The following is an 18,296-nucleotide window of genomic DNA, read 5'->3' on the forward strand; positions in this document are numbered from 1 at the left end:
GAGATCTGATATGGAAGACGCTGGGTGATTGGTAGATTTGTGAAGCTACAGGACAGATTCAGACACGGCTGGTTGATGAACAAAACAGAAGATCATCAGTTAAGAGGGAGTCTGTTAGTGCATGTTTTGTAACAGATGATCTTTCGTGTTTGTTAGAATTGAGAGCAACGGTCAAAGGGGAGACTGTTGGTGCATTCTGTGACCGTCGCTATGCAATTCTGACCAGCGGATCGTCACAGGCGAAGTTAGCACAACTTCGCCTAGGCGAAGTTATAACAACTTCGCCAACGGCGAAGTTGTAACAACTTCTGCCTTAGGCGAAGTTATCACAACTTCGCCCTAGGCGAAGTTATGAACAACTTCGCCTACTGAAGCCCAAGCCCGTGAAGATTGTCTATATATACATGTGTCGTGTTAGGTTATATAGAGTGAATCCAGTAATTCAGAGAGTGTGTGTTACAGTTTGAGTGTCAAGAGAGAGCAAGAGAGTGAGAGTCGTGTGAGACGACCCGAGGTAGAGCTCACCTCGGGTCAGTCGTGTTTCTGTTTATGTTACGGTATGTAACGTGATTATTTTATATATGAATCTGCAGATTTGATTATCCATTCTTGTATTTGTTTGTGTATTTGATCGTGTACGTGTTTGTGTTCTTCGTCTATACACCAATAAACGAGTCTAGGAGGATTCCGCACTCCTAGACCTCGTGCGGATCTCGTATCGATCAGCACCGGGACTAACAGTAGCATTGGTAGTGATGGCGATGGTAGGGTGGCGGTGATGGTCAGGTGGTGGCAATGGCGACGGTGGTGGGGGTGGCGGTGGTAGCATTGGTAGTGATGGCGATGGTAGGGTGGCGGTGATGGTTAGGCGGTGGCGGTGGCGGTTACAATGTTTTCGGTAGTTACAGCGACAATGGTGGCGACGGCAGTGGCGGTGGTTGCGCTGGTGGTAAGGTGGTGGTGGTGGAGGCGGTGGTGGTGGTGATGGTGGCGGTAAGGTGTCGGTGATGGCGATGGTAGTGGTAGTTGTTGTTAGGTGGTGATGGTGTTGTTGAGAAAGTAGGGTGAAGGAGTAATATAATGAAAAAAAAGAAGGGGGGTATGAAGGAATGATTTTAATGGAATGGGATTCCATGTGTAATGGATGATTCCATTCCATTAAGCAACCAAACACCACTTTTTTCATTCTTACGTAATGAATCATTCTATTCCCCCTATTATTCATGCATACCAAACGCTACCTAAGAAAGTCGGTTCAAAACTAGTTTCTACATAAACCGGTTTCAAACCGCTTTAATCTAAAAACTTGGCTTTATAAGGCTGAATCAGTTTCCAACTGTATTCTAACCATTTGGGACCGTTAAAAGTCAGTTTTGGCCATTTTACCCCCCTAAATTTGGTATAAATAAATTGCTATTGGTTTAGCTTTCATTGAGCTATCTAAAACGCAAAACCGCTCATACGTTTCAAGTTTTCAAGCTATGAACCCGATGGCCAACAACAACGACATCGTTACACTAATCAAAACCCAAAGAGCCTTGGAGATTTTCAAACACTACGACTTGTGTTTGATATCCGACAAAATCGAATTTGTAAACTTATGTGTATTTGACCTTCAAGTGTTCAAAGGGTTATCATGGGTTTAATCCATAGAGACCCCCTGATATTCGAATGTGTAACATACTAAGATGAAAATTCAATCAGTAGGAGTGTAGGACATTTTCATTTATGCATAAGTTTGTTTTTGAGAATTGTTTTAAGTTTATCATGAATATCACTAAAATGAGGAAGGAATGATGTAATTTTATCAACATGATTTTAGTGATTGGGTTAATTAGTTATTAATAAGATGTGGGAGTGCATGCTCGTTTATTTCTATTCAATTGGGTTTAGAGGTGCACAAATCGGGTTTTTTAAATATTCGGGTTCGGGTATGACCGGATATTGAAAAATCGAGTATTGGCAATACCCGGGTCGGGTTCGGGTCCGGGTATTCTCTCTGAAAACCATACCCTATGCATCGGGTTCTAGTCGGGTATCGAACCGGGTATTTGAGTACCCTATTTACGGGTATTTGAATACCCTATTTACGGGTATTGAAAAAACCCTATTTTTGGGTTTTTTTTGGCTTTTTTCGTGTATAAATTGAATTTTCTAAAGGGGTTGCAATTTTAGGGGTATTTTCGGGTATTTTTCAGGTATTTTTCGGGTAATTTTGGGTATAGATCGGGTATTGGAAAAACCCGTTTCCGGTTTTCGGGGATTACCAGGTATAAATCGGGCTCGGTTCCGGGTACGGGTTTTGGTTCCGAAATGCATACCCTATCTGTACCCTACGGGTAGGGTCGGGTACGGGTTCGGGTATTAAAGACCCAAGTATAAAAAAACCGGTTATGGGTATTTTTTTGGGGTCTGGTTCCGGATTCGGGTTTTTTATGCACCTCTAATTGGGTTATAATTGCAATTGGGCTTTGGTGATGTAAATGCAATTGGGCTTGGAGGCCTTAGAGATTTTATTGCAATTGGGCTAATTCTTTTAAAGATCCAATTTGGGATCTGTTTTGTATGACGGTTTTGAAAACCGTTGAAATAGAAAACGGCCGACAAACAAAAGATGAGAATTTGGTCATATATCGATTTGGTACACAACATTTGATTCACAATCAAATTCCTCATCTACTTTTTGGTCAAATCCGATTAAGCATTAAGTGTATCCATAAATAATTTAACCTGATGGTGATACCACGATTCCAAGATTTAATCAAGTTGTTATAATCAATTCATCATCACTGCCTTCACTCATGGTTGTGCTTCATCTTCGGGTATGGTTAATTTATTCAACATTTATCAGGGTGACCTTGCCAAACCCTAGTTTTCATGGGCTTGGGCATATGACTCGATTGGTACTAAAAACCTATACACAACAAAATAATATAAAACAGGATTTAGTTTAAATAATAAGTTTGATTTTCTTAAAAAGACTAAGAAGGATGGCATCTTGGTCCCTATTTTAATCTCAAAAACCCACTTACATCTTCACTCAAAAACCAACTTACATCTTCACTCATCTCCTACAACCACCACCACTCCACCGCCCACCGCCACTATAATAACCCGAACTTTGATATTGGATAATAAATATATATATATATATGATAATAATAATAATAATAATAATGGATGGGTTCAAACTCAAGACTAACCACATGTGCATTATTTTAAATTTCCATTTATCATCAAGTTGGCTTCTTCAAATTCAAACTTTCGGATATATCTGAGATGATCGATTCGTTTCTTTTTAAGCACCCTAACTCTATCAACATCACAAAAAAAACCCTACCGCATACTCTCACAATCTCCCACCTCTCCGACGTGTGACGACTCGGTCCTGCTACAAGTTGTCCGTTGGCGTCTGGCGATACCACTGCCGACAACCATCATCCCTGTAAGTGGACCACCGTTCGAGCCGCCTTCGATTTGTTCTGAACCGACATCACGCTTTCGTGAATCACCGACTATGTTCGACTGCTTAGGTAATCGTCTGATCCCTTTCTTCTGGTCCGTATATGTTTAAGTATTCAAATATGGCGCGACACCTATGATCGTTGATTTCTTTCGACGACTAACGCACAGACCACTCTAGATTTGATTTTCAAAGAAATATTCATGCAGATAGTTTCAATATAAAAGAGTTTGATTGGTTTGTTTTTATATATCATATTGTTTGTCATCAACAGTGTGCACATATAAATTAATATGAAGTGCTATATTATAATAATGGGTAATGGGTCACAAATTCAGAATTCTATATGGATGCTTTTAATTTATACTAACATTTTGAATGCTAAAACAAACAGTAGGAATTAAGATTTTCAAAATTAAGCATGAGCTTTGAAAAGGGTGTTTGTCGGGGAAATCAACGAATCACCCATGTAAATTAAGTTCGAGAATCTAAAGTAAAATGCCAATAAACCGTAGGTTCTCATAATTGTTGAAGACGAGCCAACTTGTTTACTTTTGCTTAACAATTAAGGTACGGATTCTGGTTTCTGTCACTCATAGTATAAATTATATTTTGTTACTTGGTAGTACGGTTTCTGTTTTTGTTACTTTTAGTATTACTAATAGTCCATTACTTTGTTGTACGGTTTCCTGTTTTTGCTATTTTTAGTATTAATTATAGTCCGCAACTTTGTTGTACGGATTCTGTTTCTTGTTACTTCGTAGTACGGAATTCTGGTTTCTGTCACTCATAGTATAAATTTTTATTTTGTTACTTTGTAGTACGGTTTCTGTTTTTGTTTCCTCTTAGTACTATTTATATTCCGTTACTTTGTAGTACGGAATCTGTTTTGGTTACTCTTAGTATTAATTATAGTCCGTTACTTTGTTGTACGGTTTCTGGTTTCTTTCACTCGTAGTGTCAATTATATCCCGTTACTTCGCAGTACGGTTTCTGTTTACTTTTAGTCATAGTATATTAACTCTATTCCGTTACTTCGTAGTACGGTTTCTGGTTTCTTTCTCTAATAGTATTAATTATATTCCGTTACTTCGTAGTGCGGCTTTTGTTCTCGTTTACTAATAGTATTGAATCTATTCCGTTACTTTGTAGCACGGATTTTCGTTACGCGTCGGTTATATTTTGAGTTCAGTTATTTTATATAATATATTTTAGTTATACGACTTTAGTTCAGTACTCTGTTACCCGAGCATTTCTGACTTGTCGTTGGGGCGTCAACGACATGGCACTTATCGTGACAGTGCGTAATCAAAGTTCACGGCGTCTCTGAAAGTACTCATGTAGTACCTTGGCCACTTAGAGGCGTATAGATCGATCTTAGCTCCGACTCCTGACTCCTGACTCCTGACATGGCACTTATCGTGACAGTGCGTAATCAAAGTTCACGGCGTCTCTGAAAGTACTCATGTAGTACCTTGGCCACTTAGAGGCGTATAGATCGATCTTAGCTCCGACTCCTGACTCCTGACTCCTGACTTCTGTTTGAGATGGAACAATGTGTGCACGCCACCCACACCGTCTCTTTGGTGCATGGACTAGCTAGCTGTGTACCCCTCTGTTTAGGCTCTGGGTGCTTCCGTATTACACGACCTATGTATTTTAACATCATCGTCGTGTATTTTAGTAATTATATTTTGTTTCGCTATATTTCTGGTCCGTTTTGATATGTGTATATGCATTTGATTAAATTTGAGTATATTCAGATTACGTCCCGATCGTGTATCGGATTATGTTTCGCATTAAATTATAGTTCAGTTAAATGTTACACGTTATATGTTACTTGTCACACATTATATGTTACAAGTTATATGTTTCTGGCTCTGGGTGTTTTTGTTATAGTTCTGATATATTTCCGCATGCGTTTGACCATGTTCTGGCCAAGTGTCGGATCATACATCCGAATTTTATTAAGTATATGTTTAGGTATAAAGGGTTGGTTTCGAGTTTGAATTGAAGTTCGTATATTTATTCTCTTACGTCTGTCCTTACCTATACTATTGTTCTTTCCGTTACTCGGCAATTTTTGGCTCAGCCGTGTTTTCTTGTTTTGTTTTTCTTATTTTGTTTTCAGGTGATCCGGGTTTCTGGGAATTTAGTGATGAGAGATAAAAAAAATGAAGTGCAAGCTTCTAAAAGTTAATTCATTTGGTTTTATAATATGACGTAGGTTGCATTAATTTTTGTTGTATTTTGGATTGTGGCGTTGATTTGATATCTGTAATAGTGACTCGTCAGCCTGTTCCGGGTTGGGGTGTTACAGTTATGGTATCAGAGCTCAGGCTCTTTCCTGTAGAAAACTTATACAATAAATAATTAATCATGTGAGTTAATGGGTAGACGTCGGGTTAGGATTCCTCTTTTCGTTCTCCGCGTATTCCGTAAATCTTTATCTTTCAGCTCATACGCTACCTTACTTCCAGATGCCTCCTAGAAGACGTGTGAATCGCCAAAACGAGAATGATGCTGGAAACGACCCTCCTCTTGCGACCCTTGTTACTAACGCCGTCAATGCAGCTATTGCGGAAATAGTCCCTAACATCATACAACAGTTGCAGCAAAATAATGCCGGTGGCAACAATGCCGGTGGGAACAACGCCGGTGGCAACAATGCTGGAGGCAACAATCCCCCTGTTGGTATTCATGTCTGGCTTGAGCGTTTTCAAAAGCAAAAGCCAAAATCCTTTAGTACTGCTAGTTCGCCAGTAGAAGCTGAAAACTGGATCGCGCACATCGAGAAACTGTTTGAAGTGCTGGGTGTTGAAGATGTGTTTAAGGTTCGGTTAGCTACTTACAAGCTCGAAGATGACGCTCACAGATGGTGGAAGACACTGAAAGCTGCACGTGGTGGAGACAATTATGCTGCTACACTTCCTTGGAATGAATTCCGTACTTTGTTTTACCAACAGTATTTCACTGATGCTGATCGCAGTGAATATTTGAGAGAATATTCTTCAATTATTCAGGCTAATGATGAGCCCATCGTTGAGTTTAAAAATCGTTTCAGTCGATTGGTTAGTTTTCTTGGCCCAACTGTAGGCACGCAAGAACAACAGACCAACCATTTCAAGTGGGCCATTTGTGACCAAGATAGGAAGTTTATCTTGAACCTCCGTTTTAATGACATAAATGAGATAGTTGATGCGGTTAAGAACCTTGATAATGATAAGAAACACCGCCAGAAGTCTTTTGATGGAAGTCGTAAGCGGCCAAGAGAAAATAATCAGGGTCAATCTTCTTCTCAGGTTGGAACCGAACAGTCCCTTGTACCCCGAGACCGTAGACAGCGTACTGATGGGAATTCCAACAATCAGCCACGAAATGGGGGAAATCAAAATCAGAATCATAGGACCGCACAGAATAATATGCAACAACATCATAACCCCACCAGAGCTCAACCACTTAATCAACAAAACCGAAATACTCCTCTGTGTGGCACTTGTGGGAAACGTCATGGAGGTGCTTGTCGTCGAGCTGAAGGTCGTTGTTTTAGATGCGGAGATGCAGGACACATGATCAGAGACTGCCCTCAGCGGGACCCTAGAGCTAATAATGGAGAAAACGCTAGACCTGCGCAAAAAGATTAGTTCTGGGGAAATTGAAGCCATGAACCGTTTTGATTATCCGTATTTGTTTTCGTTTTAGTACCCCGTATTTCAGTTTATTTGGGTTTGATTTCGTGCGAATTTGGATTTTGTTAAGTTTCACACTCTGTTTATCTGTCATGTTAGAAGACTCTTATGTTTGGTATGTTTGAAGTTTAGCATATTTGGGTCGTGTTTCGTATCATTTATGTCAAGACTCTGACATCATTTTTTTTGTATATCAACACGTCATTTTTTTTTATATAAGTTTAGTCTTTAAGATGTGTAATGGAAGGACCGTTAGGACACACTCGTAAGGTAAATTGATGATTATGGTCGCGAACATAACCATGAATTTACAGGTATGTATGTGTGCTACTAAAATCCATTTTGCAGCTTAATGTTCCTCTAATATTTAGATACGACATTGTCTTAAGTTTTCGCTATTATCTGCTAGTGTTACGTGTCTTTTATTATATATTTATTTATTTTCATATCAGTGTAGAAATGCATGTTAATATTCAAAATATGTTTTTGAAAATTTACGTCTTAAGTCTTGATTTTTTTTTTTTTTTTAGTATTCCATTAGTTATCACTTTTTATTTCCACTTATAAGTCACATGTTTCAGTTATCTGTCTTTCGTTTTGGTTATTAGTTACACAATTTAGTCATAGGCTTTAGCTCATCAAAATTTATTTATTTTAGTTATTAGTTATCCACTATGTTATATGTAATTCTGTGTTCAAATGAAATTGTTGATTTCCGTTTATAAGAACTAGTATTATCCGATACAAGTTTTAGGTTACCCATAGTTTCGTTCAATATCATCATGGCAACGAGTCAGCTATTTCAGTTTGGATGGTTTTGATTTCATATGAATTCTGTTTTATATGTCCTAATATCTGTTTCCAAGACTTTGCAATTGTCATGTCTGAATTTATGAAAGTTTTAAGTTTGTTTCGTTTCCGTGATATCCGAAAGTATGTGTCACCGTCTTACAATTTCGAGGACGAAATTTTTTTTTAGGGGAGTATAATTATAATAACCCGAACTTTGATATTGGATAATAAATATATATATATATATATATATATATATATATATGATAATAATAATAATAATAATAATAATAATAATGGATGGGTTCAAACTCAAGACTAACCACATGTGCATTATTTTAAATTTCCATTTATCATCAAGTTGGCTTCTTCAAATTCAAACTTTCGGATATATCTGAGATGATCGATTCGTTTCTTTTTAAGCACCCTAACTCTATCAACATCACAAAAAAAACCCTACCGCATACTCTCACAATCTCCCACCTCTCCGACGTGTGATGACTCGGTCCTGCTACAAGTTGTCCGTTGGCGTCTGGCGATACCACTGCCGACAACCATCATCCCTGTAAGTGGACCACCGTTCGAGCCGCCTTCGATTTGTTCTGAACCGACATCACGCTTTCGTGAATCACCGACTATGTTCGACTGCTTAGGTAATCGTCTGATCCCTTTCTTCTGGTCCGTATATGTTTAAGTATTCAAATATGGCGCGACACCTATGATCGTTGATTTCTTTCGACGACTAACGCACAGACCACTCTAGATTTGATTTTCAAAGAAATATTCATGCAGATAGTTTCAATATAAAAGAGTTTGATTGGTTTTGTTTTTATATATCATATTGTTTGTCATCAACAGTGTGCACATATAAATTAATATGAAGTGCTATATTATAATAATGGGTAATGGGTCACAAATTCAGAATTCTATATGGATGCTTTTAATTTATACTAACATTTTGAATGCTAAAACAAACAGTAGGAATTAAGATTTTCAAAATTAAGCATGAGCTTTGAAAAGGGTGTTTGTCGGGGAAATCAACGAATCACCCATGTAAATTAAGTTCGAGAATCTAAAGTAAAATGCCAATAAACCGTAGGTTCTCATAATTGTTGAAGACGAGCCAACTTGTTTACTTTTGCTTAACAATTAAGGTACGGATTCTGGTTTCTGTCACTCATAGTATAAATTATATTTTGTTACTTGGTAGTACGGTTTCTGTTTTTGTTACTTTTAGTATTACTAATAGTCCGTTACTTTGTTGTACGGTTTCCTGTTTTTGCTATTTTTAGTATTAATTATAGTCCGCTACTTTGTTGTACGGATTCTGTTTCTTGTTACTTCGTAGTACGGAATTCTGGTTTCTGTCACTCATAGTATAAATTTTTATTTTGTTACTTTGTAGTACGGTTTCTGTTTTTGTTTCCTCTTAGTACTATTTATATTCCGTTACTTTGTAGTACGGAATCTGTTTTGGTTACTCTTAGTATTAATTATAGTCCGTTACTTTGTTGTACGGTTTCTGGTTTCTTTCACTCGTAGTGTCAATTATATCCCGTTACTTCGCAGTACGGTTTCTGTTTACTTTTAGTCATAGTATATTAACTCTATTCCGTTACTTCGTAGTACGGTTTCTGGTTTCTTTCTCTAATAGTATTAATTATATTCCGTTACTTCGTAGTGCGGCTTTTGTTCTCGTTTACTAATAGTATTGAATCTATTCCGTTACTTTGTAGCACGGATTTTCGTTACGCGTCGGTTATATTTTGAGTTCAGTTATTTTATATAATATATTTTAGTTATACGACTTTAGTTCAGTACTCTGTTACCCGAGCATTTCTGACTTGTCGTTGGGGCGTCAACGACATGGCACTTATCGTGACAGTGCGTAATCAAAGTTCACGGCGTCTCTGAAAGTACTCATGTAGTACCTTGGCCACTTAGAGGCGTATAGATCGATCTTAGCTCCGACTCCTAACTCCTGACTCCTGACATGACACTTATCGTGACAGTGCGTAATCAAAGTTCACGGCGTCTCTGAAAGTACTCATCTAGTACCTTGGCCACTTAGAGGCGTATAGATCGATCTTAGCTCCGACTCCTGACTCCTGACTCCTGACTTCTGTTTGAGATGGAACAATGTGTGCACGCCACCCACACCGTCTCTTTGGTGCATGGACTAGCTAGCTGTGTACCCCTCTGTTTAGGCTCTGGGTGCTTCCGTATTACACGACCTATGTATTTTAACATCATCGTCGTGTATTTTAGTAATTATATTTTGTTTCGCTATATTTCTGGTCCGTTTTGATATGTGTATATGCATTTGATTAAATTTGAGTATATTCAGATTACGTCCCGATCGTGTATCGGATTATGTTTCGCATTAAATTATAGTTCAGTTAAATGTTACACGTTATATGTTACTCGTCACACATTATATGTTACAAGTTATATGTTTCTGGCTCTGGGTGTTTTTGTTATAGTTCTGATATATTTCCGCATGCGTTTGACCATGTTCTGGCCAAGTGTCGAATCATACATCCGAATTTTATTAAGTATATGTTTAGGTATAAAGGGTTGGTTTCGAGTTTGAATTGAAGTTCGTATATTTATTCTCTTACGTCTGTCCTTACCTATACTATTGTTCTTTCCGTTACTCGGCAATTTTTGGCTCAGCCGTGTTTTCTTGTTTTGTTTTTCTTATTTTGTTTTCAGGTGATCCGGGTTTCTGGGAATTTAGTGATGAGAGATAAAAAAAATGAAGTGCAAGCTTCTAAAAGTTAATTCATTTGGTTTTATAATATGACGTAGGTTGCATTAATTTTTGTTGTATTTTGGATTGTGGCGTTGATTTGATATCTGTAATAGTGACTCGTCAGCCTGTTCCGGGTTGGGGTGTTACAGCCACCCACCGCCACAACCTCGTAGGAAATTTTCCAGAAAATTTGTTGGAAAAGTCCGGATTTTTTTTTGTCCGGAAAAGTCGCCGGAAATGTTGGCCGAAAAAGTTACCGGAAAGTCGCTGAAATATAGTCGTTGGAAAAGCTTGCCGAAAAAAACATTATGGAAAACACTATGAAAAAACACAATGGAAAAAAGATAATGGAAAAACACAATTGTATAACACAATTTAATAAAACACAATTTTGTATAACACAATTATTGGTAAAACACAATCTGTAAAAAACCAACTAATTTTTTTTTATATTTTTATATAGCAATATGGTACTCACATAAAAGATAAAAAACGCTCGTTATTATGGTGATTTTGTTTTTTTTAAATGTCGTATAAAAAAATTATAGACGCTTTAAAATGATGGAGGGAATTGGCATACATCTTGCATGTGGAGAGAAAAAAATCAACAATTGTGTTATGCCTATTATAACATTCCTCGTATGTAACATTTGATTTCACCCATAAACTAATCTCAACCATGAAATATACAAAATCAATGAATTGGGTTACTTAATATTATTCTTACAAGCACCATACTTCCTATTATAACCTAAGCCGCATCAAAAGTTGGACTTAAAATGTGATTTAATGTAATAGCCATAGGGCCACAACCCTTCAGTTTAATTACAAAACGAAATCAACATCTTCAAAGTAATCACTTTTCTTCAAACCCCGTAAAAAAGTAATTTTACATACAACCGTGCCAACAATCTAACACTCGTTTTATTCAAAAGAACAGTTACAAACCAAATCACTAGTAACAACCAAAAATCATATAAACGATTATAGAACCTAAAAGCTTCGAACAAGTTGCGAGATACTCATTACAACAGTGGTGTCGAGACTACTGGTTGATCAAGGTAAATCAAGGCGATATGTGCATCCAATCTCACAGGCTACAAATTAGTTGCAAGATTTGTTTAGCGAATGAAGCCAAAAACAATCTCAAGAAAGATGAAGTCGATTTGAACGATGATTGATGATACTTAAAGCCCTTGACCATCCTCTTTAAATAGGTTGGGTAAAGACATGTTTAGCCAGTTGATCCTTGACACTACGAGGGTGATGGTTGCAGACGCAACGAGAGAGGCATGTGCGGGTGGTGAAGACAATTTTAATGGTGGCAAAAAACGAGGATAAAGGTGGAGTTAGAGGCGGCGGTAGTGTCAACATTGATGATGAGAAGTTGACCCGTCTTAGTTTAACCTTTATGAAAGATACATGATCTTAATCTTACCCGTTCTCTAACTTGAGTGATCCAAATTGACCCATTTTTTTAATTTGAGATCATGAAACCATATAGAAATTTATTTTGCTCTAATCAGCCCAATTTTTTTAAAATAGTTATGAACTTATGGTTACCATTCCTATATTTAACCTTTATTCATTCATAAATAATATTATTTATATCTTAAAAAAATTGGGTGTTAATGATTAACAAGTTTTAGCGTGTCTTAAATAGATATTCAATTACCAGCCTTGTAAAAAAATACTAGAGTTTTGAGAGTGACGGTAGGTGATAGAGAATTTGTATCATGCCGATGTAGTTTAGGCTTGTAAAAATTCACCACAAGTGAATGATATATTATTAAGTCTGAACCATTAAGCTGTCTGAATGGGTAAGATAATCTGAACCGGTTAGACATCTGAACCAATAAGAGCTGTTTGGTTAGACATCTGAATAACTGTGCAGAATTACTACTTTACCCCTGTGCAGAATTATGTACTGAATGAAATGTATTTGTTTGATCAAAAATCTGAATGACTATACTGAATGACGAATAATTAAAATAAAGAGAATTCAAAACAACATCGAAAATCTAAATTACACAAATCCTTCATAATCCATAAAACACATACTAAAATTCAAATACAAATTTATACTTTGCGTACAATTCAATTTTAACTAATCAAACTAGTTGATTAGTTATTTGGTCACGCAAATTATTCATATAGTGAATGTCTTGTGAACCTCATTCTATGTCATGAACTGACTCACTATTGTTGTCTCCACCTTGTTCTTCTGAAAATGTAGTGTCCTCGTCGTACTCCATAAATAACTGATCAGAAATATTTGATTTCCTTATAAAATTATATACGGCGAAGCAAGCAATCACTATGTCCCTTTGTTTTGGAAAAGAAAAGAGAGCCATTCGCCGTAGGATTGGGAATCGGGCCTTCAAAACACCATACGAGCGCTCAATAACATTTCTAAGTTGTGCGTGAGCATAATTGAATTTTTCTTCCTTAGTTAACGCACGTCTTCGTCGAAAATCGGCTAACCAATATCGTGTATTACGGTAAGGAGTCATAAATCCACGAGTATTGGTATATGCAGCGTCGCAAAGGTAATATTTATCTGTAACCGTTAGTGTCTGTTGTCAAAACAACAACATGAAAACATATAATATATTTATAATAAAAGTTCACGAATGATTAAAAACCTGTTGGAGGGAAAGGAAAGCCGGAAGTCTGGTTAAATGCTACTTCTTTTAAAACCCTTGAATCATGTGCAATGCCTTCCCATCCGGCCCATAAAAAGGTGAATACCATATTAAAGTCACAAATTGCTAAAACATTTTGATAGCATTCACCTTTTCCTCTTCCCCTGTAACGGGTCTGTTGATCAACAGCAACGATTGCATGTATAAGAGTTCCATCTAATGCACCTATTGCTCCGGGAAATATTTCTTTTAACTTCCTGTGTCGTTCTGAAGTATTTGGGGCTTCATTGGTATATGTAGGGACTATAACTTCTCTTGCAAAGTTCATCATTGCATTTAGGACCTCATGGAAACATCTATGAACCGTTTCCGTTGAATGTTGAAACCGTCGCTTAACCACTCGAAAGCGTTCATGTCCTATGACAGTAAAAAACATAGCTAACTTTTCTTGAACGCTTATTGTCCGACTACGTTGCAACCAATTATTTTGTATAACATGATTGCACAATAGTACAAATGCATCACGCAAAATACGTATGATCTCATGGCATTGTGTACTTGATCCATGCAACAATTCTTGCGTATATGCATGACCGGTCAATGCCGAATTAAGATCTCTTATCCTTTCATTTCCTCTTAAGGCTAATTGTAGCCAATACCAACAAATTACCATGAAAACTATGATCTCATCGTCCGAATCCATATGTTACCTGTCATAAAAAACATGAATAAAACATATAACATAATTTTCTTTAAAAAAAACATCCATAAAATTCATAACATAACGTTCAACAAACAAACATCCAAAAAATTCATAACATAACCTTCAACAAACAAACATCCAAAAAGTTCATAACATAATCTTAAACAAAAAACATTCAAAATAATCTGTATTTCGCTCCTGCGTTTTTCACCCATGGCTCACAAGCTAGCGGATTAAGAAGTAACCACACCTTCCTAAGATCGGCACTTTCACCAAAAAGTAAAATCGCTGTTTGATATTTTGTATCAAGTACATCCCATCCCATTAACTCTAACTTCGCCATACATGCCTCAATATCATTAGAAGCTTTATGTTTCTCAATAAACACTTTTGCCATCTCGTTAATATTGTCCTTAATTTCTATTAGACTTGAATTTACGGATTCCCTGTCCTTTCTTTTCACCCCCTTTTTTTAGGCTGAACAGGTGAGTCGTCATTAACACTTACAGTTGGGGTACCTATTGCAGTTAAATCAACGTCCTCAAGACCATTTGAAGTGTTGTCCAACACTTCCTTAAAAGGATGTGGAAGTGTAGAAGATGGACCCCAACTTTCAAAGCCATTAGATGTAGAGCCCTCAAACAATTGAGTACATAGTTCGGAGTAAGCAAGTGACACGATTCTTAAGGCTTCTACATACTTGTTAGTCTGTTTGGAAAAAAATATTATAAAATTCTATAAGATTCTTGAAATATATTAAGAACTACTATTCAGAGAGAAAATATATTATTGTTTAAAAAATACCTTCATCTCTAGTTGCCACTCTTCTTCCGACAAATTAAACATGTTTGTCACGGCATTATAAATATTGCCTGTTTTGTTTTTAAGCTTTCTCCAAGCTGAAAATCTTCCTTTTAGATAGTTATAACGGTTCCTCATTTGTTTTTGTTCCACTATGAAGTTATGTTGCATTTTTAATTTTTCCGAAATATTCTTCCATGACAATGTTTTAAGGTTACCTCCCTCACGCCCATTAACGGTTAACTCGTGAATACATGCTTCAAGAAAAGTTTTCTCCACACCTTCTTGTTTCCAATTAATCCTAACCATTTCTTTAAACAATAAAAGGCAAATGCGTTTCCACAAAATCATGTTCAAAGCAAATTAGTTCAACAAATTAGGAGAATGTTCAAAGCAAATTAGTAAAATAGTTCAACAAATTAGGGGCATGTTCAAAGCAAATCAACATACAAATAAAATTGTTATATGTTAACCCACCGGAAACTTTAATCCCGATTACACACCCATTTTATGAATTTTATTCTCTTTGAGGCATTTCATCAAACACCTTATGTGCATATATTTAACTCAACAATATTCATATGAATTCTATAGTCAAATCATCCAAATTTTCATTTCAAATCACATATTGTTCAGTTATTTATAAACATGGATGCAAATACAAGAGCACAAGATCGATTTACCTCGTACTGTGGTGGTGGCTAGAAGAGGCGAGATTTGACGGTGGTCGGAGCCGGGAGAAGCGGTGGTGGTGGCTGGGAGAGGCGGTGGTGGTAGGGGTTGGGAGAGACGATGGTGGTGGCTGGAGAAGCGGTGGTGGAGGTGCCGACAAAACTGTGGTGGTGGCTGGAAGGAGAGGTTAGGGTTTGGAGATTTGGGGTAAAAGTGGGAAACAAAACATCTGTTTCATTCAGCTAAAAAATAAAGCTGGACCATTCAGACCTTAATGGTTCCATTCAGCAACCCTTTTTTGCCAACCAAACACCTATTTAGCTGACCGGTTCAGCAAAAAGTGTCTGAATGACTCCATTCAGACACAAACAAACAGCCCCTAAGTATTAACAATCACTATGACTATATATAAAACAATTTATCTCTAATTAACTTTTGTATAGATCAATAGATCTTACGTCATTTTGGTAGTGGAATGATGAAAAACATTATTGTTGAACGATTGGAATAATAGATCCAAACTAAGTTTGTTGTTAAAGTTAGGTTAGACTTGGACCCATGAACACACACACGTCACAGTTGGTTCAGTTATTACTCACCAAGCCCACTTCTACCGGTGCTAGATGGAGCGGTTTAACTAACACTTCCTTTACCTTTTTATAAACTAAACTAAAATCCCATCACACCGTTTATGGTAACTCATCACAATGGGCAACCACATCACCTCTCACCGCTCAACACGGGTCTTACTTCCCGATGGAATGGTTCAGGAATACTCCGAACCCGTGACCGTGGCCGAGCTCATGCTCGACCACCCGCAACAAGTGGTGGTCGAGTTCAGCCACCCGGTTGGGAGAAAACCGAAGCCGCTGGGGGCCGATGTTACGTTGGAGAACAATAAGGTTTACTTGATGGTGGCCATGAAGAGGGGGAAGCTGGCGGCGCCTTCGATATCGTTGGAAGAAGCACGGCGGATTCTTTTCAGGACGGATGCGGTTTTGACTGCGTACACCGGGTTTGTTCCGGTGTTTGCGAGGATGTGTCCGGCTGCGGTGGTCAAGAGTAAGAAGAAGCAGCTGAAGGAGGAGAAGGTGGTGGCGAAGTGGCCGACAGTGGAGGTGAAGCCGGAGTTGTTCGTCGGGCGGGAGGATGGTTATTATTTGAGCCGGGAGTTGTCGGTGAAAAGATCATGGAAACCTAGTTTGGATACTATTAAAGAGAAAGGGGTGAAGGAGAAGATCCGACATTGGTTGGTTTGAATAGTTTGTAAGTACGAGAAAGAATGTTTTGTTAAGGTTGGCGAGGTTTATTCCACTACCAAGATTATGTTTGTGAATTGTGAAAAACTACGAGATACTCATACGTGATGTATAGAATATAGTTGGAACAAAGTGATGAAGAGAAAGTGTGACGGTTACGAAACCATCTTATTTATTATTTTCTATGCATTATGTATAAGTGTATTTTGAAGTTTTAGTAATTTGATCTAAACATATTATTGGTTTTGAAATAAGCGTAATGTAACTATCTGAAGGTTTGGTTTCTTTGTCGCTTAGATAGGCATTTAAAATAATAGTTATTATGTTTTGTTTCATAAATTTGAAAACTTTATTATAAAACCATACATAAATCAAATTGGAACGTGATGAACAAAAGGGTACATTATAGTTGGTATGAAACATGGTACAAATTATATCAAGGACCGGATTTGGTAATTGCATGCGGTAGAATCATATTCGTTTTTATTTTTTAATATATTCAAATAATTTTATGTCCGTTTAAAAATTGTGAAGGAAGCTGGTTTAAAATTGAAATTAAAAATAATATATAGTTAAACATGATGGAGGTAAACTTGTAAATATTCTTTGAAGAAGTGAATGTTCACGTGTGAACTGCGTTTTAAAAAAAGACAAGTTTACCTATTTTGTATAGGGAAAATTCCCAAAATAGTCCCTTTTAAAGAGAGGGTTACCAAAATAGCCCTTTTTTTCTCGAAATATTTTAGAATTTGGACTGTCAATACGCCTCAAAAATTGTCTAATCTAACAAATGTCACCTCTTACGCCAACTACATACGAATATTGGCTATCAAAACAAGCATATAGCCTCATACGCTTGGACTCTAAGCATATGAGTCTGTATCTTTTACATAATTTACATTTTTACCCCCTTAACTGTAACAACTCGGGTTTTTCGCATACAAATTTAAATCCATAGCCCGACTCGTTTTATGTTCAGAGAATTTTAACAACAAAAAGTAAGCACGTTTATTGAGATATTTATATAAAAAATTTATAATTGTTAATATACTTACTTAATATATGTGTAACTTTAGAAAACGTTCGTTTTTAACCCGAAACTAAACTTTAACCCTCTAATGTTTCCACCTTCAATCTATGGGGATTAAAATGCAATTTTTAACATTTTCCTTATGACCCGTTTACCCAAACCCGTAATCCATGACCCGTATACCCAATTCGTGACCCGTTTATCTTACTTGAGCCACAATCTTCGTCATAAATTAGGAATTGAATCAGGGTTTTTATTCTACTTACCATATTCGGCCTAAACAACATATTTGATTAAGAAAAAAAAAATCCAATTTAATACGTATTAAGGTAATAAACAAACCGTTTAGGCCCAACTCGTAACTTGTTCCTTAATCATCATAATAATTCAATTAAACGCATCCTCACCATCTACATAAATAGATGAACCAAACCCCTATGCTTAATTGAATTGTCGTCACATCGTGATACCTGTTCTTCGCTCATGT

The 18,296-nt window shown here is 37.0% G+C and overlaps 3 protein-coding genes across 3 annotated transcripts; 1 reads left to right on the top strand and 2 right to left on the bottom strand.

The window, feature by feature from the left end:
- Positions 1-12,873: 12,873 nt before the first annotated feature.
- On the bottom strand, positions 12,874-13,675 carry LOC143541207 (uncharacterized). Its single transcript, XM_077034087.1, has 2 exons — positions 13,345-13,675; positions 12,874-13,259 (listed from the first exon to the last, which is right to left on the bottom strand). Exons 1-2 carry the CDS (start codon positions 13,673-13,675, stop codon positions 12,874-12,876), a joined length of 717 nt encoding a protein of 238 aa, XP_076890202.1.
- Positions 13,676-14,506: 831 nt separating this feature from the next.
- Positions 14,507-15,157, bottom strand: LOC143541208 (uncharacterized). The gene is made up of 2 exons (XM_077034088.1): positions 14,852-15,157; positions 14,507-14,755 (listed from the first exon to the last, which is right to left on the bottom strand). The coding sequence occupies exons 1-2, from the start codon at positions 15,155-15,157 to the stop codon at positions 14,507-14,509; spliced, it is 555 nt and encodes a 184-aa protein (XP_076890203.1).
- Positions 15,158-16,204: 1,047 nt separating this feature from the next.
- LOC143541194 (uncharacterized) lies at positions 16,205-16,847 on the top strand. Its single transcript, XM_077034077.1, has one exon. It carries the CDS (start codon positions 16,228-16,230, stop codon positions 16,777-16,779), a length of 552 nt encoding a protein of 183 aa, XP_076890192.1. The 5' UTR covers positions 16,205-16,227; the 3' UTR covers positions 16,780-16,847.
- Positions 16,848-18,296: the final 1,449 nt, after the last annotated feature.

Source organism: Bidens hawaiensis, unplaced genomic scaffold (assembly GCF_021521415.1).
Source record: "Bidens hawaiensis isolate Kalapana, Puna unplaced genomic scaffold, B.hawaiensis_p1.1 tig00012474_1, whole genome shotgun sequence".
Lineage (NCBI taxonomy): Eukaryota > Viridiplantae > Streptophyta > Magnoliopsida > Asterales > Asteraceae > Bidens > Bidens hawaiensis.